The 17,397-nt window shown below is 46.9% G+C and overlaps 1 protein-coding gene across 4 annotated transcripts in view; it reads right to left on the bottom strand.

The window, feature by feature from the left end:
• Nucleotides 1-390: 390 nt before the first annotated feature.
• Nucleotides 391-17,397, bottom strand: part of LOC145351719 (glutamate receptor 1-like) — a 215,923-nt gene continuing 198,916 nt past the window's right edge. Inside the window, exons 13-16 of one of the 4 annotated variants that reach the window (XM_080201294.1) lie at nt 16,124-16,371; nt 11,145-11,259; nt 5,081-5,215; nt 391-1,001 (exon numbers count right to left, since the gene is read on the bottom strand). In XM_080201294.1, coding sequence (XP_080057420.1) covers nt 834-1,001; nt 5,081-5,215; nt 11,145-11,259; nt 16,124-16,371 — 666 coding nt within the window. In that variant the 3' untranslated portion in view covers nt 391-833. Of the gene's footprint in view, nt 1,002-5,080; nt 5,216-7,895; nt 8,011-11,144; nt 11,260-16,123; nt 16,372-17,397 lie in introns of all 4 variants that reach the window. The other 3 variants (XM_080201296.1, XM_080201295.1, XM_080201297.1) reach the window with 3 other exon arrangements.

Raw genomic sequence — 17,397 nt, 5'->3', positions numbered from 1 at the left:
TCCTACACAGAGACAGAAATACTGCTTCATTAGGCAATGTTGTTGAAAACTTAACACGTTTTGTCTCTTTAAGGGTGATCTGAAATAATATTCAGCAAAGTCACTTGAAGTAAACAATGACCTTAAGAAGCTGTGTTTAATATTTAAAGTCAGGACCTTCATTTTCTTGACATTTTGTATTTATCTGAAAGCTTTGATAAAAGCAAAACTTCAAATCAGCACAAGATCACTGGCATCCCTTCCTCAGCATCATTGCATTCCTTTAGTTTACTTCATTCTCCCCTTCATTTTCCGATTCTTATCAGCATCCCACCTCCTCCCCCCACCTCCACCCTCCCAGCCCCGCCCTCCCCACAGTAATATATTCTGTTTTGTTCTTTATCCATTAATGAGCTCCCTGCCCTTTATATCTCAGTGCTGAACATAGTAAAACAGGAGCGAATGCAGTTAGAATATTTATGAATTGTCCGAGAGTTGGAAAGTGTACCGCGAGCGGATTAGCGATCAGTGGGAATGAGATTCTCTGTGACTAACTCCGTCAGACACAGCAGTTAATGCCAGACCGTGATTCCTGTCAGAAATACTAAACACCAACTAGAAAGAAATGGGCCACCGAAGATAAACAGACACAGTTCTGCTCCCACGCGGAATAGTTTGATATAGATCTTACTCTCAAGAGTCCTCCTCCCAATTATTGCAGCTTTACAATATTTTGCAACAATTTTAAAGATTTCCTTAATTGAAGATTGTTATTTTTAAAAAGTCCCCATAACTTTGTTTGTTCAGTTCTCTGAGCCATTCCTGGGTTGTCTGTGCGGCATGGCTTGGTGGCGTTATGAGATCCCAGTCGCGCCGAGGCTCATTCCACTTGTATGGCTCATGCGGGGTAAGGTCTGCATGGACTTGCTGTAGTCGTGGGTTACGAGGCGCCCGTTTTCTCCGGTGCCCCCTTGTGCTGGGATTCTCTCCGCAGTCCTCATTGCTTCACTTATTGAAAGCTGCTGAGAGAAAGAGAGCAAGTACCAGATAAGATAACGGAATCAGTAACCAAGAGTTAAGGATTACTGGTTGGATTGAACCTACCGATTCATGCATAACACAACTGATGTAACCACAGACTCTCTGGTTTTTTTGGTTTATTTATTGTGTCTCAGTATACATTAACACTACAATCAAGTTACTATGAAATCCATACTCTGGTGCCTGTTTGGATACAGGGAGGAAGAATCCAGCATGGCCAATGCTCCTAACCAGCATGTCTTTCGGACAGTGGAAGGAAACTGGCGCACCCAGAGAAACCCACGCAAACACAGTGAGAAGGTGCAGACTCTGCACAGGCAGTAGCCCAAGCTGGGAATTGAACCTAGGTCCCTGGTGTTGTGAGGCAGCAGACTGCTAATCACTGTGCCACCGTGCCACCCTACTATGGCATCCCAAACTCTGGAGTGCTTGGACCCCAAAGTTAATTCCCTCAGCAGGAAACTTCCTGTGACTTGGAATAAAAGTTGGGAATGGAGGATAAACTGTCAGGAATGCAGAGGCAATATCAGGGTGGGGGAGCGAGCAAGTAATCTGCGGGTGGGAAGAAGGTGATCTGAGATCCTGGAGATTGGCCGGTTGAGTTACAGGGATGGTTGGTTGGACTCTTTACCATGAAGAGTTTGTTGGGTTCCTGGGAGTGGGGCATTAGACTGGAAGGTGGGCAAACTGGGTTCTAGTAAATGTGGAGCTGGGATACCTGGGGAGTGACAGTGACCCCCAATCCAGAGAGGTCATGAGGATCACCTGGAAGGATTTGTGGAGTTCTTGCAATAGTAAAATCCAAATCATAAATGGTGATTTTTCACCACAGTATCTGGAACGCCTCTGTGCAAGAGAATGGCTCCAATTCACCCATGCATCAGGCAGATTAAAATCTGATTTAATGAAATCGCAGGGAAATATAATTAGAGGTAATTGGAATGAGTACCCGGGGAGAAGATTAGGCATTTTCTGTGACAGAAGGAGACAGCTGTCTGGTAAACGAGGATCAATTATAAATGAGAGGTGGAGAATCGGAACCACATGAACTCTGGGGGCTGCTGTGTGTAGCGCTCCACGTGATATGAATGAGCTTTACTAATTGTTTTTGAGATCCCTGGAGCAGATTTTGCTGCAATTTGTTCTTCACATAAGCTTTTCACAACGATTATATTTAAACACAAAGTGAACAGAGCGTTTTTCTGAGAGAGGGGAATCACCTGTGCATCTCAGCTGTGTGTCTGGGTCTATTATTCTCTGCCTCTTACACACTACGTCGTATCCAAAGCAAAGACTGATTCAGGAGCTGAGATCCATCTGTACAGCCAAAGACATGCCTCTTAATAGCAAGCTTTGAACCCACGTGCTGGTTCTAGTCCCACGTCAGTGAACCTTCTGGCCTCTGATTCATTGATAAATTACAACTTGTTAATAGCAGCAGTGACTAGGCTCCGCACCTGGTTATTGCTGGGCTGCTGTTTTTTACTCCATTGGGGTGGGGGGAGGGAGGGTAATGGGATGCTGGTGCCAGGCACAGAGGCTGGAATTCTACACAACTCACTGGAATTTTAGTGAGTGGGTTGTGGAGAATGTGAAACCCCCTTGATAGTTAGGCAGGAATTTCTGACTTTTAGACCAACACCGCCAGAGAATTCCACCCAGAATTCCAGAACTACAGGGTGAAAGAGATGTTAGAAATGAGGAGACTGTTATACCCAGATGTTAACTTTACGAAGCTGGCAGGAGCAGTGTGAGAGTAAATCAGTAATAAGTTTTTAAAATTTATTTATTTGTGTTACAAGTGGGCTTACATTAACACTGCAATGGAGTTACTGTGAAAATCCCCCAGGATTACCCCTCATCATTATTCATTTAATTCATTCTTTCATGAGATTGTCAGCATTTTTTGCCTATTCCTAATTGCCCTTTGAGTGCAGTTAGGAATCAACCACATTTCTTTTAGCCAGGAATCCCATGTAGGCTAGGCCAGATAAGGATGCAGATTTCTTTGCCTGAAGGACATTAGTGAGCCATTTAGGTTTTTATGACCATCAATGATAATTTCATAGCCACCATTACTAAGGCTACCTTTCATTGTTGATTTTTTGATTCATTTGAATTGAAATATTGGATTTATGGATTTAAATTCCACCAGCTGCTCTGGTGGGATTTGAACCTGCGTCAGTGGAGCATTAGCCTGGGCTAATTTTTAGTGCAGTGACATTACCAGTACGTCACAGCCTCCTCATCTCATAAACCCCTCCATCCCAATCTGATCCATCTCATTCCCTTTGTTACCTGGTTTGGAGGAAATGGGCAATGAAGAAAGGTTGAACTAACTTGGATTGTTTTCACTGGAGCGTCAGAGGCTGAGGGGGGAACCTGATAGAGGTTTACAAGATTAGGACAGGCTTGGATAGAGTGGATAGTCAACGTCTTTTTCCCAGGGTTAAGAGTCAATTACTCATTTGTCATGTTGCAGCTTTATAGAACCTTAGTTAGACCACACTTGGAATATAGTGTTCAATTCTGGTTGCCACACTACCAGAAGGGTGTGGAGGCTTTGGCGAGGGTACAGAAAAGATTGACCAGGATGTTGCCTGGTATGGAGGGCATTAGCTATGAGGAGAGGTTGGAGAAACTTAGTTTGTTTTCACTGGAATGACAGAGGTTGAGGGGCAACCTGATAGAAGTCTACAAGATTATGAGGGGCATGGACAGAGTGGATAGTCAGATGCTTCTTCCCAGGGTGGAAGAGTCAATTACTAGAGGGCATAAGTTTAAGGTGAGAGGGGCAAAGTTTAAAGGAGATGCACGAGGTAAGTTTTGTTTTACACAGAAGCTGGTGGGTGCCTAGAACTCGCTGCTGGGGAAGGTAGTGGATGCAGATATGATAGTGACTTTTAAGGCGTGTCTTGACAAATACATGAATAGGGTCAGAATAGAGGGACGTTTCCCTGGAAGAGTAGTGTTTTAGTTCAGTTGGGCAGCATGGTTGGTATAGGCTTGGAGGGCCGATAGGCCTGTTCCTGTGCTGTAATTTTCTTTGTTTTTTGTTCTTGGGACATAGGTTGTGAGTGAGAGGGAGAAGGTTTAAAAGATATGTGAGGGGCAAGTTTTTCACACAGAGTGGCAAATGCCTGGAACGTGCTGCCGGAGAAGGTGGTGGAAGCAGATTCTACAACAAGAGGCATGTGGAAGGATACATGAACAGGCAATGAATAGAGGGATATGGACCAAGTAGAGGCAAGAAAATATTAGAGAGGCATCTGTGTCAGCACAGAAAGGCTGAAGGGTCTATTCCTGTGATATACTGTTCTTTGATCTACCTTCCCACACCTTCCTTCCAATCCCTTCCACCCCCCACCCCCCATCCCCCATCCCAAGCTCCTCTGTCCCATTTCTGTGCCCACATCCCCTGTCCCAACCTCCCATTGATTCATCTCTATATCATGCTCCATTCCCCACTCTATAACCCCCCCCACCAACCAACTCCACCTGGTCACATCCATTTCGGGTGGCACAGTGGTTAGCACTGCTGCTTCACAGCACCAGGGACCCAAATTCAATTCCCGGCAGAGTCTGCACATTCGCCCTGTGCCTGTGTGAGTTTCCTCCGGGTACTCTGGTTTTTTCCCCAGAGTCCAAAAGACGTGCTGGTTAGGTGCATTGGCCATGCTAAATTCTCCCTCAGTGTACCCGAATAGGTGCTGGAGGGGGATTTTCACAGTAACTTCATCACAGTGTTAATGTAAGCCTACTTGTGACAAATAAATAAACGTTTGTGCTTCATTGCAGATTCCTCTCCCAAACCCCTGCTGCTCCGACTCAATCTATCCCTCCAACTGTCTCAGTATCCCCCCTCGCCCTGCCGCCCAGCCATCTCCCCCCCTCATCACCTGCTTCCTATCGCACACCCATCTCACACCCCAAAGAAGTTAGCCCCTTCATCCCATTCGCTTTCCATGCCAAACATTTTGCAATTTTGGTAGGTTTGCACCAGCCCAGCCTCTGAATTGTTTCAGGAGGTTGTGTGAGAAGCTGCTGAATGATTTGTCACCTTCATTCGCGTGGCTTCGGTCCTCGACTTGTAACAAAACTCCACCAAGGCCACCAGCATCGCCAGTCCGAGGCCACCAATCAGAATGTAGAAAACCCCTGCTACATTACTCAGACTCAGCGCACTCGTCTTGTCCTGAATGAGGTGAAGGAGAGGATAAGTTTGCTCAGAATAGATTCTTAGCAAGTCAAACAAAGAAAAATAACTTGAGTTCTGGGTTGAGCTTGGCTTTGAAACATGATGGGAACCAGGAGACAGCAGCTTCACTGTCCAGAATGAGTGGGTGGGGGAGAAGAAATTGAAAGAAAATGAGGGAAGGACGCCGATGGGTTGACCCATTTTACTCGGATGCAGAAAGCCAAGCTCGAGCCCACACTGGCAAGTTCACAAATACCATATAATTAATCTGAATCACTAACTTGCTTTCTGAAGCCAGAGGACGCACTGCTTTTATTATTGGCACAGTCTGATGTTTTGGGGGGGAATTTAAAAGTGACACAAGTATTCCCATGAAACATCATTTTGGGACTGTGCGCAGGAACATTGTAGGGCACTAAATGGGAGAGGTCTCTTGGGCACTGCAGGGAATTGAATGTGGGGGGACTATTTGCGAGTGATGGTGTTGGCAAGACTGAGTGTGGGGAATAGTGTGCGGGGAGACTGAGTGCGGTGACTGTGGGGAAGACTGGGCGTAGTGACTGTGTAAGGAGACTGTGTGTGGGAGGCTAAACAGTCAGACTGGGGGGACTGTGTGTGGGATACTGAGTGCAGGGACTGTTCAGTTTGTAAAACCTGATTGACAAATTAATTCTATGGAATAAAGAATCAGTGTAGGCAAGCAGATATGCTTCACTTACTGAAAGTGATGAGGAGGCTCCCGTAAGTTGCACCAAGCACTGACTGGCACCTTCTCGAGGGTAAAACATGTCAGACTAACATCTCAGCCCCTCAGACACTCATGTACGGGGTGGCACGGTGGCACAGTGGTTAGCACTGCTGCTTCACAGCTTCAGGGACCTGGGTTCGATTCCCATCTTGGGTCACTGTCTGTGTGGAGTTTGTATGTTCTCCCTGTGTCTGCATGGGTTTCCTCCAGGTGCTCCAGTTTCCTCCCACAGTCCATAGGTGAGCGGGTTAGGTGCTTTGGCCAGGTTAGTTTCCCAGGATGCATAGGTTAGAGGGATTAGCGGGGTAAATATATGGGGTTAGGGGGAGATGGCCTGGATGGGATTGTTGTTGGTGCAGACTTGATGGGCTGAATGGCCTCCTTGTGCACTGGAGGGTTTCGATGATCCTATGATACTTATGTGGCCCTGAGCTATTGGTTTGCAAAATATAACTTTGTTTGTTTGAGTTATTCACACGAGTTAATGAGTGAGCTGTTGATCTGATGCCTGCCCACCTTGGTGCAGATGTCCAAGTTGGCTTTAAAGATCAGCCCAAATTGGCGACCAAACCACAGGAGACACATTAAACCCCAACTGGAGCCATTCTGAGATGCTCTAGTTCCCATTAAATTATTTAAAATGAAAAAGAAAGCACCAAGTGACCAGCTCGCTGCTTTCTGACATTGTGTTGACTCCTCTCTGTTATCTATGGGGACTCAAGGCTATGGGTAAAAGCACAATGGCAGATGAAGGGTTAACAAACATCTGCCTGTCACTCATCACCACTAATGGTCCATGTTAGTAACTATTCAAACCCTTTTATCACAGTCTAAACTGTGAAGATTGGCTGCCAGAGTGTTGGGGTGCTGGGAATAACACTAACAGGAAGATGTATGTGAGACATCTGGGTGCGGATATTGCTGGCCAGAGGTTGTGCAAGAAATGGCTGCACAATTACTGTTGAACCTGACTAATTTACACTAACGACTTTGAATATTAGATCGAGACAAGCCAGGAATGAGGAAGTGAGCAGGAGGAACTGAATGAGATGCTTGTGGAGTCAACACTGAATTCGCTTGTGAATAGCAGGAATTGATGAATGTGCAATATCTGAGATAATAAACCTGTTATAGGGAGCACACATATGCCAGAGCCACTGTAAATTGCAAAACATGTTACCAAGTGTAACTGTCAGGAAAGGTTAGACAGGCTGGAGCTCTTTTGTCTAGAACAGTGAAGGCTGACTTGGGCTTAAAGACTTTGAGAGGGATTAAGAGGGTCGGCAGAGAGAAATTGTTTCCACTTTTGAAGGAGACCAAAGCTCAGGACCATAAATATAAGATAGAGACTAATGAATCCAAGGTGGCATTGAGGAGAGATCACTATCTAGACAGTGGTGAAGATGTGGAATAGTGTGGATGCATCCAAGAGAAAAGGAAGGAAGATGTTTTGTGAAAACAAAAATGCTGGAAACTTGCGTAGCCTCGTGGAGAGAAACAGACTTCATTTCAGATCAATGGAACTTCAATAAGAGTCATTGATCTGAAACATTCATCCTGTTTCTCTCTCCGCAGCTGCTGCCTGATCTGCTGAATGTTTCAGCTGCTTCTTCCAGATTTCCAGCATTTTGCTTTTGGAGATGTTTGTGTTGATGGGGTTAGATGAAAGGAGTTGGAGGAGGCTGGTGAGGAGTGTAAAGATGGGCCGAGTGGGCTTTTTTTTTGTGCTGCGGATTCTGTGTAGTTCTATGTTGAAGCCCTGGCGATTGTCCCCTACTGAATGATGTGGTGCCAGCTCTGTGCGTTTCTGGGTTACTAAGATATTCTCCCAGTTGGCTCCTTCACTGACTGATTGGGAGCTCCTGTGCTTTATGAGCGGGTTGCCCTGCGGTTAGCATGCGTTACGTGCGTCACGGTGCGGCGACTAACCTTACTGCTGGAGTCCTTGCTTCCACATTCACCTTTATCGTACCACCATTTGTTTTTCAGCTTGTCTAAGATGCCTTGCTCACTGAGTTTCAATACTGCAAGGTTTACTCGATTTCTTCACGTGAAACATAACATAAATAACATTATCAATGTTATTTTATGTTATCCATTACAAAATACATTACTGATTCACAATTCCAAGTGATAGGCACTCAGTGCTCCATCTGGCTGGGTAGTCGAGTTCCTCCAACCTGACCCACTGCGCCCAGCCGGATGTGCAAACACTCTATCACTGTGCGTAACCAGCAACCTGCAGCCACCACTTGGTGAAGCCTGGGAGATCATAGCAGATAATATACCCTCAGCTGGGACACATCAGGCCACATGAATACAACAGACATTGAAAAACGACACCAGGAACTGTCAGCGTCTGGGCAAAAGGCACTTACGCTTCCCTTACGCTCTGTATGGCCCAGAAAGGTTTCGAGGCTGGCAATTAGCTTCTTTGGCATGATGAAGATTGAAACAGGATGAATGGTTCAGACACCTGGGGACAAACTAAGAGCAGCTGTGTGATCGGTTAGTACAGCACCTGATGATTGAGTGTCTCCCATCACCTCTGTCTGGATGAGTGGCAGACGGTGTGGAGGGGACATGAGGAAGAACATTCTTATGCAGAGTCTGATAAGCGTCTGGTGTTCGCTGCCCGAGTTGGTGGTGGAGGCAGAGACCCTAAACTCTTTTAAAAAGTAGCTGCTTCAGTGCTGTAAGATACAGGATTCAGGGCTGGGATTAGAAAGGGCACCTGGATGCCCTCAGGCTGGCATGGCCAAGATGGACTGAATGGCCTCCTTCTGTGCTGTAACTTTTCTATGGTTCTAAGTCCTCGCCAGTGCAGTCACTGTTAAGTGCAGATGGGGTCAGGTTGTGTCACCAGTCAAGTCACAAGCTTATTTGAAGACTGCAGCCCTGGCTCCACGAGTGATTCTGACCATGTGCCCCCAGGTTTATTCCCGGCAGGTTTTTGGGAGCTGAGGTTGTCAATGAGAAATTTACATCCTGGCCAGAGTCCCCCCCATCTCATTCGCCTCACCGCTGTTGCCACTGGGAACTGGAGAATTTGGTGCTTAGCCAAAACTCCACTCATTGCAGCGAGACTGAAGAATCCCATTAGCAGGTGAGGTCGGAGAATCCCAGCCGCTGGGAAGGATTGTCGAAATATATTAAATCCTGAGCTGCAATTAAATCCCATCTGCCAGACTCACCACCAATTCTGTACAAAAAATATTGGAACATCACACAGCTTGCAGCCTCCTCCTAAGACTAGGGATTACTACCTGTGCCACTTGGTCAGCTCCCTGTCATTTCCTGGCAAATTCACAGTCAGATCATGGTTAGTTTCCAGCCAGTTTCCAGTCAAGTCACTTCCTGATCCAATCCTGGTCAACTCTCAGTTAGTTCCAACTGTTCTTGGTCAGCTCATGGTCAGGTGCTGGTCACTTCTTGGTCAGTCACCAGTCAATTAACAGGGAGGCTCTGTTAGATCCCAGTCAGTTCCTGGTCATTTCCCAGTCAGTTTCTGCACAGGTCCTGCTCAATTCCTGGTCAGTTCCAGCTGCAGGTCAGTTTGAGGTCGGTTCACTGAGGCACTGAGGATTTTTGGCTGCTCACCAGGTTCTTACCACTTCCCAGTTGGGTTCAAATCCACTCGAGTATCAATTTAAACTTCCTGGTAAGTCATTTTATTCAACATCAGGGTCAAGCCAAGTTCAACAGTCTCTACCTTCACAGAATTCTTGGTCCAAATGTTGGGATTGAGAGGAACTAAAAAACTCCAATCTTCAAATTGGGAGAGGATTCGATTTCTTTTCAGCCTGACCCTGACAGAGAGTCTACACTTTTCCCCATCCCAGATACTGACTGTACCCTCTTCCCCATCCCAGATACTGACTGTACCCACTTCCCTATCCCAGATACTGACTGTACCCACTTCCCTATCCCAGATGCTGACTGTACCCTCTTCCCTATCCCAGATACTGACTGTACCCTCTTCCCCATCCCAGATGCTGACTGCACCCACTTCCCCATCCCAGATACTGACTGTACCCTCTTCCCCATCCCAGATGCTGACTGCACCCACTTCCCCATCCCGGATACTGACTGTACCCTCTTCCCCATCCCGGATGCTGACTGTACCCTCTTCCCTATCCCGGATACTGACTGTACCCTCTTCCCCATCCCGGATACTGACTGTACCCTCTTCCCCATCCCGGATACTGACTGTACCCACGTCCCCATCCCAGATACTGACTGTACCCATGTCCCCATCCCAGATACTGACTGTACCCACTTCGCCATCCCAGATACTGACTGTACCCTCTTCCCCATTCCAGATACTGATCATACCCTCTTCCCTATCCCAGATACTGACTGTACCCTCTTCCCCATTCCAGATACTGACTGTACCCTCTTCCCTATCCCAGATACTGACTGTACCCCCTTCCCCACCCCAGATACTGACTGTACCCTCTTCCCCATCCCAGATACTGACTGTACCCTCTTCCCCATTCCAGATACTGATCATACCCTCTTCCCTATCCCAGATACTGACTGTACCCTCTTCCCCATCCCAGATACTGACTGTACCCACTTTGCAATCCCAGTTACTGACTGCACCCCCGTCCCCATCCTGGATACTGACTGTACCCTCTTCCCCATCCCAGTTACTAACTGTACCCACTTCGCCATCTCAGATACTGACTGTACCCCTTTCCCCACCCCAAATACTGACTGTACCCCTTTCCCCACCCCAGATACTGACTGTACCCCTTTCCCCACCCCAGATACTGACTGTACCCCTTTCCCCATCCTGGATACTGTGTGTACCCACTTCTTACATCTGGTATGTGGACTGCACTCTCTCCCCATCCCTGACCGGAACTGAAGTTCTCCTATTGTTCACCCTCATAAAAAGCTGATGCAACAGGGAGGTTGGGATCCACATCTTGATGCAGGATTGGAGCCACAGTAGTCACTGAGATGGAGACACACAGTAAAACAGACATATGGAATGATTGTTGAGAATATCAGTGCCATTGTGTCAATGGCGGCACATCTAATTATGAGCATGAGGTGACTGTAACGGGGTTAATTTCCTTCCCACTGCTGAGGCCCAAGTGATTGGTTGGATTTGCTGGTTACGCATTTATGATCATTCTTTACCCACTAGTTTTCCACACTGAATCTGACCTTGGAGTCACTGCCTCCACTGCCGCACTCCCCCTTGTCGTACCACCATTTGTTTTTCAATTTGTCCAACAGCCCCTGCTCGTTCAGTTTAAGAACTGCCAGGTTTACGGGATTTCTTGAAATGATAAAACATACTCATCAGTTGTGAGCATATATAAAAAAAAAACCAGCAGTCAGAATTGGAGTCATTCATTCGCACAGAGCTAAAGTGAGTTAAAAGGTCAAAACATTCACAGGAAGACAAGGAGGAGTGACCCAGGATGCTGGGGTAAGTTGTGTAACCCAGGGAGGCACAAAGTCAAAAACACAGGCTGAGAGCACCTTTTAGCAAGGCAAGGCTGGTGAACTCCCCAGCCCAGACCATGCCCCCTTACTGCAGGGAAGTGCAGACTTCATCCAGTGTTAATGCTCCTCTTCTTTTACCTTCTGTGGCATGGTGGCACGTGTTAGCATTGCTGCCTCACAGCGCCAAGGCTCAGGTTCGATTCCGACCTTGCGTGACTGTGTGGAGTTTGCACGTTCTCCCCATGCCTGCATGGGTTTTCTCCGGGTTTTCCAGTTTCCTCCCACAGTCCAAATATGTGCAGGTTAGCCGGCATGCTAAAATGCCCCCTATTGTCCCAAAACTGTATAGGTTAGGGGGATTAGTGGGGTAAGTATACGGGGTCATGGGAAAGGGCCTGGGCAGGATCCTCTGCTGGGGAGCTGGTGCGGACCCGATGGGCCGAATGGTCACCTTCTGCACAGTAGGGAATATATAATTCAATAATGATTCATGTGTACAACCTCCCTGCTCCACTGAACCCTCCTACCCCACTTCCCCACACCCCTGTAATGTGTTACTGCTAAAATGTGGGCCCAGGCCACAAGGGACTGTAATTTTCCAACTTGCCCGCAACTGATATTCTCTGGTTAGGCAGCAGTGAACAGAGAGAGATCTGGCCAAGCACCAAATTCTCTGTTCTCACTGGAGGCGGTTGTGGGGAATTCCAGCCATGGCCTGTACACATTACACCTTTTACGTTGCATCCTGTACACTGTACAACCTTCTCCATCTGTCTGGTGACCTCCTGGGCTCTCCCCTGTAGTAGCTGAACATGGCTCCAATAACCATCTCCACCCACCCTGATGTGGCTGTGGACATTGGCTCTGCATGTCAAAGTGGAGGAAGCCAGAGAGACTGGCAAGGGGGTGGAAGTGGGAGTGTTTCTGATGGAAGATGGAGGTGGCAAGAGATGAGGGGGGTAATGTGGGTAGTGGGGGTGGAACCTAACTTGGGATGTGAAAAAGCAAAAAAAAGAATATCCTCTTGTCAACTTGTAGATCCTAATTGGCCTTGATAAAGAGACAAGCAATTGGTTGGAGCAGTCCTGAAAAAGGAAGGCCTCAGCTTCGAAGGAGGGAACAGAGATGCCAACTCGACAGTGGGGGCCTGTGTTCTGGATCAGAGTGGTCCAAAAGGTGGACAGGGCATGTGTGTCACATGATAAAAGGTCAGGACCTTTATAAAGGGAAGGGAATAGATGTTGAAAAAGCCATAACAAAAAATTTTTTTGCATTTTTATAGCACCTTTCATGACCTTAGGACATCCCAAAAATGATTTCCAGCCAATGAGGTACATTTTTATCGAAGTGTGGTCACCATGGTGATTCAGGAGAGTAGGCCATTTATACACAGCAAGCTCCCAAAAAACAGCCACATGCTATTGGCTGGATCATCAGTTTTCAATGATGTTGGTTGAGGATTAAATCTTGGCCAGGATGGAGGGAGAACCGCTCCGTTCTTTCAGACAGGGGATTTTTACGCCAGGCAAGAGAAAGCAGATGGGGCCTTGGTTTAGCATCTCATCTGAAAGATGGCCTCCGACGGTGAAGCACACCCTCAGGATTTGATTTCATTTATTCATAAGCATGACTGCCAAGGCCAGGAATTATTGCCCATCCCTAAGTGCCCTTGAGGAGTGCCAGCTTTAATTTGCACACTCAAGTTTTTGGAGTGGGTAGGGTTGCCAACTCTCCAGGCTTGGCCTGGAGTCCCCAGGAATTGTCACTCAATCTCCAGGACACATCAACCCTGGGGAAAAGTCATTGGGATGTTAAATACAGATTTTTTTTCGTAATTTTCTTTGAACACTTCTCTTAATGTGATACAAAACTTTTGAAAGTTGTGGGGGTGGGAGTGGGTGGGGAAGGGGGAGCGGCGGGGGGTAGGGGAAGAAAAGGCTGTTTGGCTGACAGTCAAGCATGTAATGGCTCTTTGTGCTTTCCAATTGGTGTAGCAAGCCAGTGGGTCACAAGTGTGGGTGTGCTGGCTGACTAATGGCAAGTCATGTGATGACACCTCCAGGAATACATTGAATCACAGCTGGCAACCCTAGGATTAGGACTTGAACCCATGACCTTCTGGGTCAGAGGCCAGCTTGCTACCTACTGAGCCACAGCTGAGGGAAGACTTGGTCTCTTAATGAGCCTTCAAAAGGTCGCTTCCCCAGACAGCTCAGATCTCAGTGTTTAATCAGTGACAACAAATCCCAGCCTTCTAGCTCTGTCAGAATGGACTTCAATCTCCAGTTAGAATTCTCTCCCCTGCTCACCACTCCAAGCAAAATAACACTGACAAGAAGCCGGAAACCGAACCGTGGAAGGATCTAGCTCCAGGAGTCCGCGCTCTTGTGGCTAAAAGAAAAATCTCCATTAGTAATTTGGGCCAGAGTGGGGAGGAGGCAAGGGAGGGAGGGATTTGCTGTGATTTGGGTGGGGGGAGGGTGGAGCGGTTGGAGGTGGGGGAGGGCGGTTTGCCAGAGAACATGTGGTAGGGGGGACCAGGTTGCAGGTCACTGAGGTGGGGGGGTGGGTTTGCAGATAGGGTTGGAATGGAGAGGAGATGCTGAGATGGGGCAGGGGAGTGCATGGGGATTGGGAATGGGGCAGCTCCCCGGAATCAGTGCAGTTCTTGGTGGCAACATTCAATCCTGAAATGCTCAACTCTGGGATTTCAGGTCCTGAATCAGGGGTCACAATCTGAGGATTCAGGATAGACAATTTAGGATGGAGATGAGGAGACATTTCTTCACCCAAAGAACAAAAAGCAACCCAGCACGGGAAACAGGCCCTTCGGCCCAACGAGCCCGCGCCGCCACTTTAACAGAGCGATGAGCCTGTTGAATTCATTACCAGAGGAAGTAGTTGATGTTAATACATTGAATGTATTCAAGAGGCAGCTGGATGTAGCACTTGGGACGAATGGGAACAAAGGTTATGAGGAGAAAGCAGGATTAGGTTACTTAGTTGATGAATGGTGGAACAGACTCGAAGGGCCAAATGGCCTCCTCCTGTTCCTATGTTTCCATGATAAACTTTCACCACTGTGAGATGAACAGGCAAAGCTCAGTGAGATCCCAACATTGGAATTGAGAGGGACAATTCCTTTGTCATTAACAATGGAAAAAAAAATAAGGTTTAAATAACACCAGGAAATGCTGGGAAAGATGGCAGCATCTGTGGAGAGGGAAGTGTTTCGGGATGATGACTCTTTTGTCAGAACTGGAAGAGATTAGATCCAGTACGTTTACCCTGTTTCTCTCCAGCCTGACCTGCTGAGCATTTCCAGCAATTTTCTACTTCAGATTTCTAGTATTTCTGCAGTAGTTTGCTTGTCTGAAAGGTTTGATATTCGCTGCTCTTCTGCGAACTGAAACCTCCTCCTGTGTAGGTCCATGGTCAGCCTTAAATAGCAGATGCAGCAGCAGAACCTGATGAGGTGAAGCCATGGAGTGCCTGACTCTATCCCAGACATCCAGGACCTGTCCCAACTCAGTTGAGGTTCAATGTGGGAGCGGCAAGTGTCCTTGTTCCAATAGTACAAAGAAATGTGGGGTGAAAGGAGGGGCCAGTGTTGGAACAGGTACAATGGGCTGAATGGTCCCCTTCAGAGTATGTTGTGGAGTTTGCACAATGTCGATTGAAATGAGCTCAGTGGCTAAGGAGTTACCAGGTGTTGACTGAAGGTGATTCATACTGTGAATGGACAGTGAACACCCCCCTCGCCCCCAGCCAAATCTGCTGGAATTTCTTGGTTTTGTTCTCTCTCTGATGGAATGGATTTCAGAATAAGAGCTCAAGTCAGGGCAGGGCAGAGGTGAGGTAGCAGGGCTGGCAAAATAGGGCAGGACAGAAATGGCTGGCAGGGTAGGGCAGAGCAAGGTAGGACTGGCAGGATGGGGCAGGGCAGGGAGGATGGGGCAGGATAGGGCAGGGCTGGGGGGATGGGACAAGACTGGGCAGAGCAGGGCTGACAGGGCAGGGCAGGGCTGCCATGATGGGACAGGACTGGGAGGATAAGGCAGGGTGGGTCTGGAGGACAGCGCCAGGGCAGTATTTGGTATTTGGATGGCCATGCCTGTGTTTACATTCAGAACAATGAAACAAATCTCAGAAACAAATTGCATTTTTGCCCAACATTTCGAAACAAATTAACTTCTTCCAAACGAGGAGATTGTCCTGGTTACGAGATTCACCGGGGATTTACTCAGGCGGAAAGCCGAGAGAGGTTAAGCACAAAGATCAATAAAACTCATTGACTCTGAAGATGTTCAGAAGGAGGCAATCCAATCTCGTTAACAAAACTGTCAGCAGAATATTACAGGCATTAGTTAGCAGGATTATATTGTTAGTGTGTTAGCATCAATCTATAACTGGGTCAGTTAACAATAATGTTGCAATGTTGTCAATTACTTTTCTAGTTAATGCTATTGGAGTGTTAGTTACAGTCAGTACACCATCAGAGTGTTACATTTATTACACTATCAAAGTGTTAGTTACAGTTAGTACACTATCAGAGAGTTAATTAGTTCACTATTAGGGTGTTATAATTATTACACTATCAGAATGTTAGTTACAATTATTACACTATCAGAATATTAATTACAGTTATTACACTGTTAGTCTGTGCATTTCCAGTGTTACACTAGGCCACTCACCTTAAGGGAGATCCTTTGGGTGTGGCCACTCCATATCCTTTGGAATCGAGGTTACCTCCAACCTTCATGGTATCACAGGGTTTCCTCTGTTCAATATATTCATTCATGGTTGACTCCAGGAGATAGGCATACTTCCCTTTGGACTTTCTCACTCGGGTTACACCTTCCTCAGTGGTTTTAACAAAGACTGAAGGTTCAGCAGACTTCATATAGGCCCACATCTTCTCAAAGACAGCAATCTTTGATCTCTGCACAAGGTTTTTACAAAAGTTTATTTATTAGTTACAAGTAAGGTTTACATTAACACTGCAATGAAGTTATTGTGAAATTTCCCTTGTCGTCACACTCTGGCATCTGTTCAGGTCAATGCATCTAATCAGCACATCTTTCAGACTGTGGGAGGAAACCAGAGCATTTGGAGGAAACCCACGCAGATACGGGGAGAATGTGCAAACTCCACACAGACAGTGACCTAAAGCTGGGAATCGAATCTGTGTCCCTAGCGCTGTGAGGCAACAGTGCTAACCACTGTGCCACTGTTCCGCCCCAATAAGGAGAAAGTAAATAGGAAACGTTTACCTCAGCACCGAGAGCAGATCTTCATTCCTGGAACAGGAAGCTGTCAGCTACTGCTGAGTATTCAACAGTCAATCACTGTTACCACACTTAACAACACGCATGCCCTCCAATCAGGAAGTAATTGACTTCAGCAGCTCCCAGTGTAAATACCTCAACCTCTACAAGGTGAATATAAATCACCTTTCCAGGGTTTGAATGTACCCCAATATCAGGAGACCCCCTAAGTCACCAACAATGCCCAGTGTCTCGATCATGGGGGACCTCCTTTCTCTGCATTGTATTTTCAGTTCCCATTCCAACTGTCCTGACAGCCTGGGAATGTTGTTTTCACGTCTAATTATTAGCCCTTCAATACTGTAATCTCAGTCCCCTCATTGAGTCCAAGCAATAGGATCTTTATTGCGAGTGAGGTGATTGCCTCTTCAAACATGGATAGATTCAGGTGTAAGGGGAAGACAATAGATAGGGGCAGGAGTAGACCAGATGGCCTGTCAAGCCTGCTCTGCCATTCAATACAATCACGGCTGACCTTGGGCTTCAACTCCACCTTTCTGGCTGCTCTCCGTATCCCTTGATTCCCTGAGAGACCAAAAATCTGTCTAACCCAGCCTTAAATGTATCTAACATTGGAACATCCACAACCCTTCAGGGCAGAGAATTCCAAAGATTCACAACCCTCCGAGTGAAGAACTTTC

The sequence above is a fragment of the Carcharhinus amblyrhynchos genome, chromosome 13 (genome assembly GCF_965287045.1).
Source record: "Carcharhinus amblyrhynchos chromosome 13, sCarAmb.v2.hapA, whole genome shotgun sequence".
NCBI classification, from domain to species: Eukaryota; Metazoa; Chordata; class Chondrichthyes; order Carcharhiniformes; family Carcharhinidae; genus Carcharhinus; species Carcharhinus amblyrhynchos.
Note: the sequence above shows the minus strand (reverse complement) of the source record. Positions and strands in the feature narration are given on the sequence as shown.